The sequence below is a fragment of the Stegastes partitus genome, unplaced genomic scaffold (assembly GCF_000690725.1).
Source record: "Stegastes partitus isolate 25-593 unplaced genomic scaffold, Stegastes_partitus-1.0.2 Scaffold1448, whole genome shotgun sequence".
NCBI classification, from domain to species: Eukaryota; Metazoa; Chordata; class Actinopteri; family Pomacentridae; genus Stegastes; species Stegastes partitus.
This window is the reverse complement of record NW_007579179.1, coordinates 153,613-166,274: the sequence shown is the minus strand read 5'-3', so window position 1 is coordinate 166,274 and position 12,662 is coordinate 153,613. Positions and strand designations below refer to the sequence as shown.

Genomic DNA, 12,662 nt, shown 5'->3' with positions numbered 1-12,662 from the left:
AAACTAAACTCAGCTCAGTTTATCCTCCTCTCATCCTTGGTCTTCACTCAGAGGAAGGTTTCTTCTCCAACACAGATATTTTTCTGTCTATTATGGCGCCAAATTGTGGGAGGTCGTAACAAATGAAGCTCGGGCTCCAACACCTCCTGCGGTATCCTGGCAGTAGCCTATCGCAGCCGGCTGAAGGGCAGCTAATGATGGACCGGAGGCGGAGGCAACGAGCAGAGCGCCGGTGTCTCGGACTAACCAGGGAGTCTCACTTCCGACAGCCACCAGTTTGAGATCGGATCTACGCGCGACGTGAGCGAGAAATTTTTACGCGCAAAGTTTGTCTTTACGCACGGCGAAATCTTGGGGAATTACCTCCTCTAACGCGTCGATTCTGGGCTTAACGCACATTTAGGAGACTCAGAAATCAAAATCTTCTCCCGTGGAGGCTCCTGCTATTGTTGCCTGAAGTGTGTGACTCAGCCGGGACATCCACAGGAACCGGAGCGTCTGTTTTGGACACAAAGGAAACAAGTCATCCAGCCCCAAAAACGGACTATAAGAACATGTTAACATGAAGCTAAACTGAAGTCTGCTCCGAAACGCATGAGACACTCTCTGTTCAGGAGTTCAGCTCGGACTGGACCATGTTGGCGCTGCTGGGAGTTGTGCGTAAAAGCGGCCGCGCACCGGACACGAAGTGAACTAATTATTATTAAACACCATCCCTCATTTCCATACAGAGCCTGAGTTGGCTGGACTGCAGCCAATCACCCATCGGAGGGCAGCTAGAGTCGTAAAAGCGTTATCCTTCCTCCATCATAATTACACTGACATGCGCAATCTGCACACGGGTATCAGCAGCAGTCGCCGCCGAACGCTTATTTCACCGACCCCGCTGCCGCTGAAGGCTCCCAGTCGCTGCTCGTAGATGATTCTGCGAAAAGGCAGCAGGAACGGATCGACATGTCCCGCCGCAAGCAAGCCAAGCCGCAGCAGCTCCGGTCGGAGGAAGAGGCGACACGGAGCGGAGTCCTCTGCACGAACGGTACGTGTCCGGGAGGCTTTCTGGCACTTTTTTGCGACTTGAGCTGCTGCTGACAACAAGACCTGCTGCCAAACAAGAGTTTTATTTTTAAGAACTTTTTTTTTTGTTTTTGTTTTGGATTGTTCGAAAATTAAACAAAATGCAAAACTAGAATTAACTTTACTTTCACGTTTCTGCAGGACTCTTATTTTAACATAATTTAGTTTTCACAGGTTAATTTTTACTTCTCAACTTTTCCAAGTGGAATATTTTATGGTTTAAACTTCTAAAAAGGCCACAAAGATTCTTATTTATTAGATTTTTAGTGTTTTTTTTTAAAAGAATCACATCCAGATTTCTAAACTATACTGACACAGTGTAGAGAACAGACTTCAGGCTACAAAACAGTTTAAAACCAAAACTAAGATGTTTTTTTTCCAGAATCAAGGCCTGTTGTGAACAACTGAAGCCACAAAAATCCACCAGAACACACAGAAGCAGCCTCCAGCTGATGCTTGGTGTCACATTTTTATTTTATTTTTGCAGGCTGTGTGTGTTTTATTATGTTGGTGTGTCTGGAGGCCTTCAGCTTTTAATGACGAAACCAAGAGAAAAACATGTGAAATGAGGATTAATCCACATAATTTATTTTCATGATCATGACAGACAGCAGTGTGTAAAATAAAATGAATTATTATGAGCGTATTTGCCACCAGATAGCAAACGTTAAGTCACATTTCCAGGTGATTTTGTAAATTTAACAATTTCGTAGCAACGTGAGCTCGTGTCAGCTGCAGTGTTTTAGATCTGAAATAACTGTCAGGTTAGATTAAAGTGTGTATTTGAAATTTGCTAAATTTTACATGGAGTTTGGTTTGAAATTTTGTGCAGAATCTCAGGTCGTTGTGTCCCATCAGGCTTTACATATAATTTAACCTGAACTATTTTTCATTTTGCAGGTTTGTTTTTGTTTGGTTTTGCTGCACTATCTTGTGTTTTTTCCCCCTCACATGTAAAAGGCCTGTAAATGAGCCAGATTCCAGATTAATGAGCCAGATTTTCACCACCACCTTTGCAGTCGGTGAAACATGTTTTATTTTGTGAGAGCTGCAGCAGAGGCCCTCCTGACTCGGGCCTCCCTCGGCCCTGCAGCCGGCCGGGGGGCTCGACTCGCTCTCGCTGCCGGCTTTGATTGAAGCTGCTGACTTAACCTTTGTCAGCTTCACCCTGCGAGGGCCAAGTGCTGCGCGTCTGGATCATAATACAATTAGTACATGCGAACCGGTGACCTCTGCGGCCCGGAGGTCGCTCGGGCATCAACGCCGGGCCGCCAGCCTGTTTGCTTTCCAGCTTTTTTTTTTTTTTCTCCTTTCTCTCTGGTCGCCAAACCACACAAGACATAAATCTGTTTTCTGTTCCGGACGTTGCGGACCGAGCGAGGGTGACATTTTTAAATAAATTCCTATCGGCGTTATTACATTTGGAGATATATTTAAAGGTTTAAATCAAAACCTGATCTTTGCTTTGTTTTCACTGGAGGTAAATCTTACAAAATCCGGAGGCTGAAACAGTGAAAGTGTTTTCACTCCCGTGTTTGCTGAATCGCCCTGGTGATGTTCGGACCACCCAGCCGGCCACTCTGATTATTTACTTCTGACCAGTTTGACTTTCAAATAGCTTTCAGTGCTCGACTCTGGTTACACTCTTTGTTTCTGCGCCGAAAATCAGACGAAAAGCAGGTTTTATGATGAGACGTGTGACAGTGTGAAGCTCAGATGCAACCGCTGATCAATACCGACTAGTTCCCTCTTTATTAGACATTTTATTGTGTGTCCGCATCTGGATTCATCGAGTTTATTTGTGTAATTGTAAATAAATATTTAACTCGGTGATAATTTGAGGCTAAACTTAGAAGCACAAACGAGTTTTTCTGCAGGCTTTTAATTCACATTTACACCGTTTGGTGCAGCATTTATCTTGTTTTCTTATTTTGTGGGAAACAAAAAAAAAAGCAATAAATAAAAATCCAAACCTGAAAACATCCGTCTCTCTGCTTTCTGTCCCTTTTTTGAAAGGGAGGGAAGCCCGGCTGCACGTATCAATAATTTACCACTGATTTTCCCCCCAAAAAATCTTTCCATCTGCTATTACTGTCTGTTTCCTAATGGGGCAAAACCTGAACAGATGCAACAGTGATTATAAAGTGTCACAAAGACGGTTATCAGCTACTGAAAGAGGACAAAGTGAGACTAAGATGTCGGGGGAGGAAAAAAAGAAGAAGATTTGTGCTGAAACGTGTAAAAAAAATAGTGATCCGAGGTTCTGAAAACAGCAAGTTTGGCAGAACGAGACACTTTTAATTAAATTCCCATCAGTGTTGTTAGAGTTGGAAACACGAGACACACAAGTCAGATGGTTGTGGGTCTGTTGGTGGTGTTTTGTTTAATATGTGTGTGTGTGTTTCTTGTACATTTAATGCTGAATTACACGTAAAACTTGCACCTGTATCTTTTAGATATTAGCACATATTGCAGCCTGATGATTAAGATAAAAACACAACTTGGAATCAGAGATAATGCACGAAAGACAATCGATGCTTGGATTATAAAATTCTGCTTCATATTCTTACTCAAAATCTGCTTAATTTGCATCAGTTGAACACATAATTTCTCCTAAATCTTTCTCTCTTTTTTTTATTTAGGCTAAATATGCGACACGTTGCAGGATTCTACTGTATAAATGCACAGAAAATCAATGTACTGTATGGAATTTCATTATCTGTCTGAATGCACAATTGAGAGGTCACGTAGCTTAATTGAACTTTATTGATTTCTGGGAAGATTATTAACATCTGAAAACGGGGAGTGTGAGTTAAAAAAAAAAAAACGCTTTATGAGGCCTGTTGAAGTTTTAAAGTGGCATCTCATTAAAAAACTGACACAGCTGCTCGAGCACTTCACAGCTGTAAACTTTACAGTGGCTCTCTAATATTATTGGTTCTGCAGCGCAAATTCCTCAGATTGAAAGAGACAAAATAAACTCGCAGTTAAAATGGTGTATGTGGCTTCAACAGTGTGATTTATGTCGTGTGTATATGTGCTAAATTTGTGCCACAATAGGAAGGAATATTGTGTCAAAGATGAGCTGTTGTATATGTTTTTGTGTAGATGTAGCTCCAGTTTCAGCTGGACTGTGGGGCGTCCTGTGGATTTCAGAGTTCAGTGGGTTTGAACAAAGCTCGTCCACACAACAGGAGTTTGGACTCGCTGCTGTTTGTGCTAATTAGAATGTGTTCAAGGAAAATTTGTCCCTCTGGTGAGATATCGAGACGAAGAATTGTCACTTGTACGTTCTGACCGGTGTGTTTCTGCTCCTCAGGCAGCTCTGTGGAAGGCCCGGACAGAGCGGAGGCCGGAGGAGGCAGCGAGGAAACCCACATCTGCGATAAATGCTGCGCTCAGTTCTTCTCCTGGACCGAGCTGAGCGAGCATCACAAAGCCTGCACCGAGGATCCTCTGGTGCTCATCGTGAAGGACAGGCTCCAGGAGTCTCCGGTCGGACCGTCTCCGGCGCCCAGCGTGGCATCCAGCAGCGACTCGTCTGCGGCGGAGTCTGTGGACGCCAGCTTCGACCTGGCGGAGACGCTGGTGAATGACAGCGACAGTGTGGGTAACGTGGAGGAGGGGAGGGAGGAGGCCATGGAGCTGGAGCGCTGCCCGCCGGACGCAGCCTCCAGCCCTCAGCCTCCAGACTCGGCCGCCTCCCCCCAGATGTCGGCAGCTGGCGTCTACGGCATGCCGAGCACCAACGTGACACTGGAGATCCTCCACAGCACCCGGGTGGCGGTGGCCCAGTTCTCCCAGGGGATCGGCAGCGGCGGTCCGGGAGGGAAGGTGGCCTCGGCGGCCATCCCGGTGATCCTGGAGCACCTGCTGGCTCTGCAGCAACAACAGGTCCACCAGCTGCAGCTCATCGAGCAGATCTGCAGCCAGGTAGCCGTCATGAACCGACAGCCAACGCAGGCGGCGCTGAACCCCGTCTCCAGGTCCCTGCCCCTGGCTCCCAACCCCTTCCCCTCCCAGGGCATCGTCCCTCCTCCCATCCTGCCGCTGTCGGGCACCATGCCCTCCACCATTAACGGACAGGCTGCTGTTTCTTTGTCCTCTGTGCTCGAAAAGTCACAAAGCCTCCCCTCACAAACTATATGTGGACAGTCCACGTTCAGAGAAGCTACAAGTACCTCATCCTCCTCAGAAAACTCAACCCCGACTCTGTCCAGCAGCAGCAGCAGCAGCATCTCCACCCTGCTTCCTCCCTACACCGGCTCCCACAGCAGCAGCACTCAGAGCTCCTCCACCCCCCTCCCCCTGGCTCCCACCAGCCTCCTCAGCTCTTCCCCCAGCCTGCCGTTTCTACCTCAGAGCCCCCCCAGCAGCGTCATCTTCCCCAATCCCTTGGCCAGCATCGCCGCCACAGCTAATGCACTTGACCCCCTCGCAGCCTTGATGAAACACAGGAAAGGGAAGCTGCCTAACGTGTCCTTGTTCGAGCCTAAGCCCAGCCCCGAGGAGCCCTTCTTCAAGCATAAATGCAGGTTCTGTGCCAAAGTGTTTGGCAGCGACAGCGCTCTGCAGATCCACCTGCGCTCCCATACAGGAGAGCGGCCCTTCAAGTGCAACATCTGCGGCAACCGCTTCTCCACAAAGGGGAACCTAAAGGTGCACTTTCAGAGACACAAAGAGAAGTATCCTCATGTGCAGATGAACCCCTTCCCCGTGCCAGAATATCTAGACAATGTGCCAACAAGTTCTGGGATTCCCTACGGAATGTCTGTCCCTCCGGAGAAACCCGTCTCCTCGTGGCTGGACAGCAAACCTGTTGTAGCAGCTCTGCCAGCCAGCATGGGTCTTCCGCTTTCCTCCACTATTACCAGTATCGGAGGCTCGAATGACCCTGTAAGTGTAACACCATCTGTTCAATCTCCCTATCAGCCAGCTCCTGGTGAATGTGTGTCTGTGTCACCTAGCCACAGAGGCAGTGAGGCTCATTTCTCTCCTGTTTCAGAGTCTCCACAGTCTAACCGGGAGACGGAAGCGTCCAATATACTGAGAGCAGACGGGGTTCACCTGCCCCAGAGCTGCAGCCTGAGACTGAGATCCAACCCTGAGGCCTCCACGCCTGAGCCCCTCTCCTCCCCGCTCCCAGACTCGCCTCCCTTCTCGGAAGAAACTAAATTCCCGTCAGCCGGCCTCCTGGATTCTATGCAAACATCCGAAACCTCAAAGCTCCAGCAGCTGGTGGAGAACATCGACAAAAAGATCACCGACCCCAACCAGTGCGTCCTCTGCCACCGCGTCCTCAGCTGCCAGAGCGCGCTGAAGATGCACTACCGCATCCACACCGGCGAGAGGCCCTTCAAGTGCAAAGTGTGCGGCCGGGCGTTCACCACCAAAGGGAACCTGAAGACCCACATCGGCGTCCACAGAGAAAACCCTCCGGTCCTGGTGCAGCACTCGTGTCCCATCTGCCAGAAGAAGTTCACCAACGCCGTGGTCCTGCAGCAGCACATCCGCATGCACATGGTCGGACAGATTTCGGACTCGAACCTGGCGGCGGAGCAGGAGATCGACTGTGACGTGTCGGTTGGCGAGAACAACTTTGACAGTCTGAGCAGCAACGGCAACGACCTCACTGATGATATTTCAATGGAGGACGACAATGAGGAGGAGGAGGAGGATGTAGAAAACATGGAGGAAGGCGTGCATCCGTCTAAACTCTACATCTCTGATTGTAACTCTCCTCCAAAGTCTTTAGCCGTCGTTTCCAGTATAGCAGCTCTGGAGAACCAAATGAGGATGATTGACTCGGCTGTGGCCTTCGGTTTTAAACCCCTGACCAACGGTTTCAGAGACAGCAGCCAGCTGGACATCGAAGGAGCTTTATCGGAGAAAAGGGTGGAGAGCTGTGGCGGAAACAGCCCTCGTGTGTCCGAGTCCTCCTGCTCGCCTTGTGTGTCGGCGTCTCCCTTTCAAAGCGGCTCAGAAGGCATGACGATCAAATCACCGGCGGCGGACAGCAGCAGGCCAGAATCCCAGGAGCCTTTGGCAGTGAAGAGGGAGCAATCTGAGTCTCCTGCAGCTGCACAGGAGCTGCGATCGCTGCAGGCCGGCAGGCCGAGCGTGAAAGAGGAGACTCCTTACAGCATGTCGTTCCAGCTGAGCAGAGACAGAGGTAAAGCTGAAATCTCATGCGTCCGCCCTGCACATTAAGCTAAAGCAGCTCGGTGTGGGTAACGTTGTGTGCTTTCCTTTCAGCTGCAGGTCAGAGCATCCCCGGCCTGATCAGCAGCACCACGCCAGGGATGATAAAGTCGGAGGTCAACGGTCACAGTCAGATGGAGGTGCAGCAGTTCGGCGTCCACGTCGCGGCTCCTTATCCGTCGGTCGGCAGCCCCGGCGTGACCTCCCTGCTCGGCCCGGCGCCTCCTCGCAGGACGCCGAAGCAGCACAACTGCAACGTCTGCGGCAAGAACTTCTCGTCGGCCAGCGCCCTGCAGATCCACGAGCGGACGCACACCGGAGAGAAACCGTTCGTCTGCTCCATCTGCGGCCGAGCGTTCACCACCAAAGGAAACCTGAAGGTAGATCAGAGGGGAAGCTTCTGCTGTTTTCTAAGCTGGTGTCGACATGTGTGGTGGTGAAAATGAATGATCAGTTAACTTTAGAATTAATTTGTGTCTTTAAATTGCAAGTGAATGAGGTCTGGTAGATAAGACTGCACTTCTTGGGACTGCCTTTGAGCACTTCAGGGCAAAGCATCATGCAGAGTATTCACAAACTCTCTTGTCTAAACGTGTTTCCAAGCAAAAAGTCCAGCATAAAAAGAGAAAGTAAAGCAGGTTTATAAGATAAAACTCTTCACTCTTCAAAGTGAGCCTATTCGTGTTGTTAGAAAAATGCATTAACACTGAAGGAAAACATGAGAAAACTAGAAAATACGACACTGGAAGCCAAAATGTGCAGCTGCAGAAGTCTGTGCTAATGCTAATGCTAATGCAACAACATGTGGACAAATCAAAGCAGTATAGGGCAGCAACCAATGATTGCTTTTGAAATTATCAATCAATCTATTGATTGTTTCTACCATCTACTATTCATTTTATTCACGAACTCTCAGAAAATAATGAAAGATGTCTTCTCCAGAGCCAAAGGTGGCACCTTAAAATGACCTCAAATGACTGAAAACCCCAAAATGTTCAGTTTATTATGAAATAAGACGAATAAAAGCTGAAAATAAAGACAATTGAGAAGCTGGTAAAGTAGGAATTTTGTGATTTTTTTGCTTGAAAAATTACCCAAATTATTGATGAATAATCAGAACAGTTTGATTCACAGTTTAATTAATGATTTATGATCTGACAGTTATTTTCTATTTTTTTTAAATGAATTCATTTCAATTCTTCATTAGCTTTGAAAACATTAAAGCTATGTCCGTCATGACCTTTTAATGGGCTTATTTCGTCCAGCAAACAGCCCAAAACAACAAACTATTGACTTCATTATCACATAAGACAAATATTAGTCGTAAAAATCACATTTGTGAAGATGGAAAAGTTACAATTTTGCATTTTTTGTAGTTAAAAAGAACAAACTGGCACCTTCACATTGATTTCTTGGTCCAACGAACAGTAAAATAAATAAATAAATAAATAAATAAATAAAATAAAATATTGAGTTTACAGTGACATAAGACAAATGTTAGCTGTAAACAATGACATTTTTTAAGGTGGAAATGTAAAAATGTTGTACTTTTGCTTAAAAAATCAGAATAATTGCAGAGAAACTGATTAATCAACAAATTATTTACACTCTAAATAAGTCAAAAACCCATCTGCCAATTCGTTTGTCTATAATTATAGTTCATTTTATTTATTAAGTATCAGGGGATATTAAAAGATTTTTCCATCAGAGTTCTCCAGAACCAAACCCTCTAATATTGAGTTTATGCTCATATAAGACAAATAAAAAATAAGGACATTTGTGACGATCGAAAAGTATAAATTTAGCATTTTTGGGGGTCAAAAAATTTAAAAAAGTCCATCAGAATTCTTCAAAACCAAAGTGGCACCACCTTCATATTGCTTGTTTGGTCCAACAAACGGTCAAAAGAGACAACCCATATGACAGTTATTTTCTGTCTAATTTTAGTTAATTGATTATTAATTTTTGAGGATTTGTCCATCAGAAGTCTCAGGAACCAGAAACTGTTTGTTTTGTCCAAGAAACAGCCCAAAATATTGAGTTTGTGATCATATAAAACAAATAAATGCTGTAAATTATGGAATTTGTGAAGATAAAAAAGTATAAATTTTGCAGAATTCTCCAAAACCCAAAAGTGGTACCTTCACATTGCTGTTTGGTCCAACGAACTCAACATCAACGGTAAATAATGACATTCATGAGGCTGGAAATGTTGTGTTTTTGCTTGAAATGTCAGAAGAGTTGCAGAGAAACGGATTCATTAACAAATCATTTCCACTGCAAACAACTTAAAAACTTATATTAGTGGAACTCTGGTGTTTCCTGAAGCTGTAAATACAGTTTTCAATGAACAATAACAAGAATCAGGACATATATCAGTGAATCCATGAAGTGTCATATATGATGGATGGGCGACCAGGTGGATAAAGTAGCAGCTGTTTAATGTTTGGGGTTTGATAACTGAATTTCTCCTTCAGAATAAAAGCATCATATCTAATATCCTAAATCTGGTTTTCAGGTTCACATGGGGACCCACATGTGGAACAACGCTCCGGCCCGGAGAGGCCGGCGGCTGTCGGTGGAGAACCCCATGGCCCTGCTGGGCGGAGAAGCCGCGAAGTTCGGGGAGATGTTCCAGAAGGACCTGGCAGCGCGGGCCATGAACGTGGACCCTGGGTTCTGGAACCGCTACGCGACGGCCATCACCAACAGCCTGACCATGAAGAACAACGAGATCTCGGTGATTCAGAACAGGGGCATCTCTCAGCTGCACCCTCTGACTGCGGGCATGGACAGAGTGAGCGCCGCCGGAGGCCCGATCGGCGGCCTGACCAAGACCGGCATGGACCTGGGCGGCAACAGACACTTTTCTATGCTGATCGACGACAGCAAAGAAATCGGAATCAATTGAGAAATGAGCTGAATGTTGCTGGAATTCTTATGCAAATTATTAAGATATTTGTAAAACATCTTGTTTGTTCTTATGTATTATATATAGACTTCATAAAGAACTTTTTATCGATTGACAGAGAATAGTAGGAGATTCACATTTTGCTATTTTACTTTGCAGTCATTTGTGAATGTTTTTTTTCTATACAGAAAAGAAGCTGTTCAACCTGAGAATATCCTTCGGTGCTCAGATGTATGGTTGCTCTGAAGAAGGGAACATATTGTTCAAATCAATAATGCAAAGAGTCTGCTCTCTCCTCCAGACAGCTGCCCACTGCTGCTAGCTGGTGCAAAGCACAAAACACGCTCATGAGAACCCATGGTGACGAACTGCAATGATCTGTTGTCAATGTTTTGGTGAGAAACTGTCATTTTAAAACCACAGTTGGACCGAATAAAAACCAGAACACAACATCTGCATGTTCGTTCTTTTACGTCACACTGATGAAACTCTTGTATTGAAGTCATTTCACGTGTTCTTTGACAGAAATCACACCTGAGTAAAAGGTTTCATATTTTTGAATGCATGATGGAAGAAAAGACTTTTGAAATGTTTTATTTTCACAAACAGAAACCTCGTGTGCAGTGCAACACAGAGGGGATGTATGTACAGATGTGCATTTAGAAACAAATAGCATCTGTTAGCACGCCGGTTCTGCAGCTTGTTTCTTGTTGTAAACCTGAAGAGCACTAAAAAAAGAGAATTGTTGGATTTACTTTAAAGATTTGAGTTTAGCAAGTAAAACGAATGCCCCTGGTGTAAGTCAGATGTACTTAAGTCATTAGATTCCTGTTAAATCTGTTAAATGAGCAGTTCGCTGGAACTTACTGTTAAGAAAAGTCGAGCTGAAGTTCCAGTTTTTCCAACTTAGTCATGATCAATGAGTTGCAGCAGAAATGTTTGAAGAAATGTGGATGTCAGAGGTCAGACGTGTGTCGCCAAAGGAGCAGCAAGCCTGATTTTTACACTTTGCTAACACTAGAATACTGGTTTAAAGAGACAAAGTTTAACTTAAAGTTGATGGAATCCACAAAGTAACCTGCTTTTTTTTTTTTTTTTTTTACCAAAGCAGGAAGATAAGTGAGGTTTATTCAGGACATCACTTTACTTCAACTACAGCTTATATGGACTTTTTACAGTGCAAAACTATGTCTAGATACCAGACTGCAGCACATCCCAAAACACTGTATTACAACAATAATAATGACAAGAGTGATGATGATACCAGAAGAATTTATTGTCATATCATATTCTGGAATATATATTATAATGTATATGATGTGGTAGTAATGACGAATAGAAGAAGACCACAGTCAGCTGTAGGGATCTCAGTTGGTGAATTATTTAGGGAATCCATCCATCCATCATCTCTACACCTTAATCCTCACCAGGGTCATGGGGGGCTGGAGTCTATCCCAGCTGACTCAGGGTGAAGGCAGGTTCACCTGGACAGGTAACCAGTCTATCACAGGGCTACACTTAGAGACAGACAACCAAGCACACTCACATTCACACCTACAGACAATTTACAATCACCAGTTAACCTCAACATGTTTGCGGACTGTGGGAGGAAGCCGGAGAACCCGGAGAGAACCCACACTGCACGGGGAGAACATGGAGACTCCACGCAGGAAGATCCCGGGTGTCCTCTATTAAGGGAATACAAACAGTACATTAAAGTCTTTTATTCTGGTGAATAGTTTCTGTAAACGTAGATTGTAAACGCAGTTGTTTGTTTCTCATATACAAATTAACTTTATTGATCCCTCACTGAAGACATTAACACGTTACAGCAGCTCAAAAGACAAAAGCAGGAGGAGGGAAAAGTGATGTGACATGATGGATAATTACAACGATAATTCTACGACATGCACATTGAAAGTTTATAGAGTATACAAATAAAACTGCACATAGATTACTTTACAGACACTAATTAGTGTTGGATAGTTGCACAGTGTAAATGTGATCAATCATGTTGCACAGGAGAGTTTTCCAGGAAAAGTACAACATATATTAAAATGTAAGAATATATAATTGATGGAAGAAGATTTATTTTATACGTACGTGTTATGCAAACTGTAACTCTCATAAATGATGCTTCACGTTTTATCTTACAATTTACTGTAATTTTTATTCTTCAACACAGTCATAATTATTTTTGAGTGTGGTGCCTTCTAAGACTTCTGGGAAGCGCACAATCCATATTGTTATTGTTTCAAGTTTTACTAAGATAAAACAATCTTTGTCTGTTTGCTTGGTCTTATAAATCTGTTGCTCCAAAACGATGCTGTGCGATGAACTAAAAGGAATCCCTCATTTATTTAAAACTTCAAACAGCGCTTCGTGGGATTGACATTTACGAGATTAATATTTACGACATTCCTGTGGCACCGTGAATGCGACACTAATCCCTAACGGCGTTTTGTGACGTCAGCAC

The 12,662-nt window shown here is 44.7% G+C and overlaps 1 protein-coding gene across 1 annotated transcript; it reads left to right on the top strand.

Annotated features, from left to right (window-relative positions):
- Nucleotides 1-936: 936 nt before the first annotated feature.
- On the top strand, nucleotides 937-10,638 carry sall3b (spalt-like transcription factor 3b). Its single transcript, XM_008299677.1, has 4 exons — nucleotides 937-1,040; nucleotides 4,398-7,246; nucleotides 7,330-7,655; nucleotides 9,794-10,638. Exons 1-4 carry the CDS (start codon nucleotides 955-957, stop codon nucleotides 10,184-10,186), a joined length of 3,654 nt encoding a protein of 1,217 aa, XP_008297899.1. The 5' UTR covers nucleotides 937-954; the 3' UTR covers nucleotides 10,187-10,638.
- Nucleotides 10,639-12,662: the final 2,024 nt, after the last annotated feature.

Excerpts from the sequence above, each read along its gene's own strand:
- sall3b (XM_008299677.1), top strand. The coding sequence starts at position 955 with ATGTCCCGCCGCAAGCAAGCCAAGCCGCAGCAGCTCCGGTCGGAGGAA. Across the intron at positions 7,247-7,329 it reads CCAGCTGAGCAGAGACAGAG|CTGCAGGTCAGAGCATCCCC; the intron begins GTAAAGCTGAAA and ends CTTTCCTTTCAG. Across the intron at positions 7,656-9,793 it reads CCACCAAAGGAAACCTGAAG|GTTCACATGGGGACCCACAT; the intron begins GTAGATCAGAGG and ends TCTGGTTTTCAG.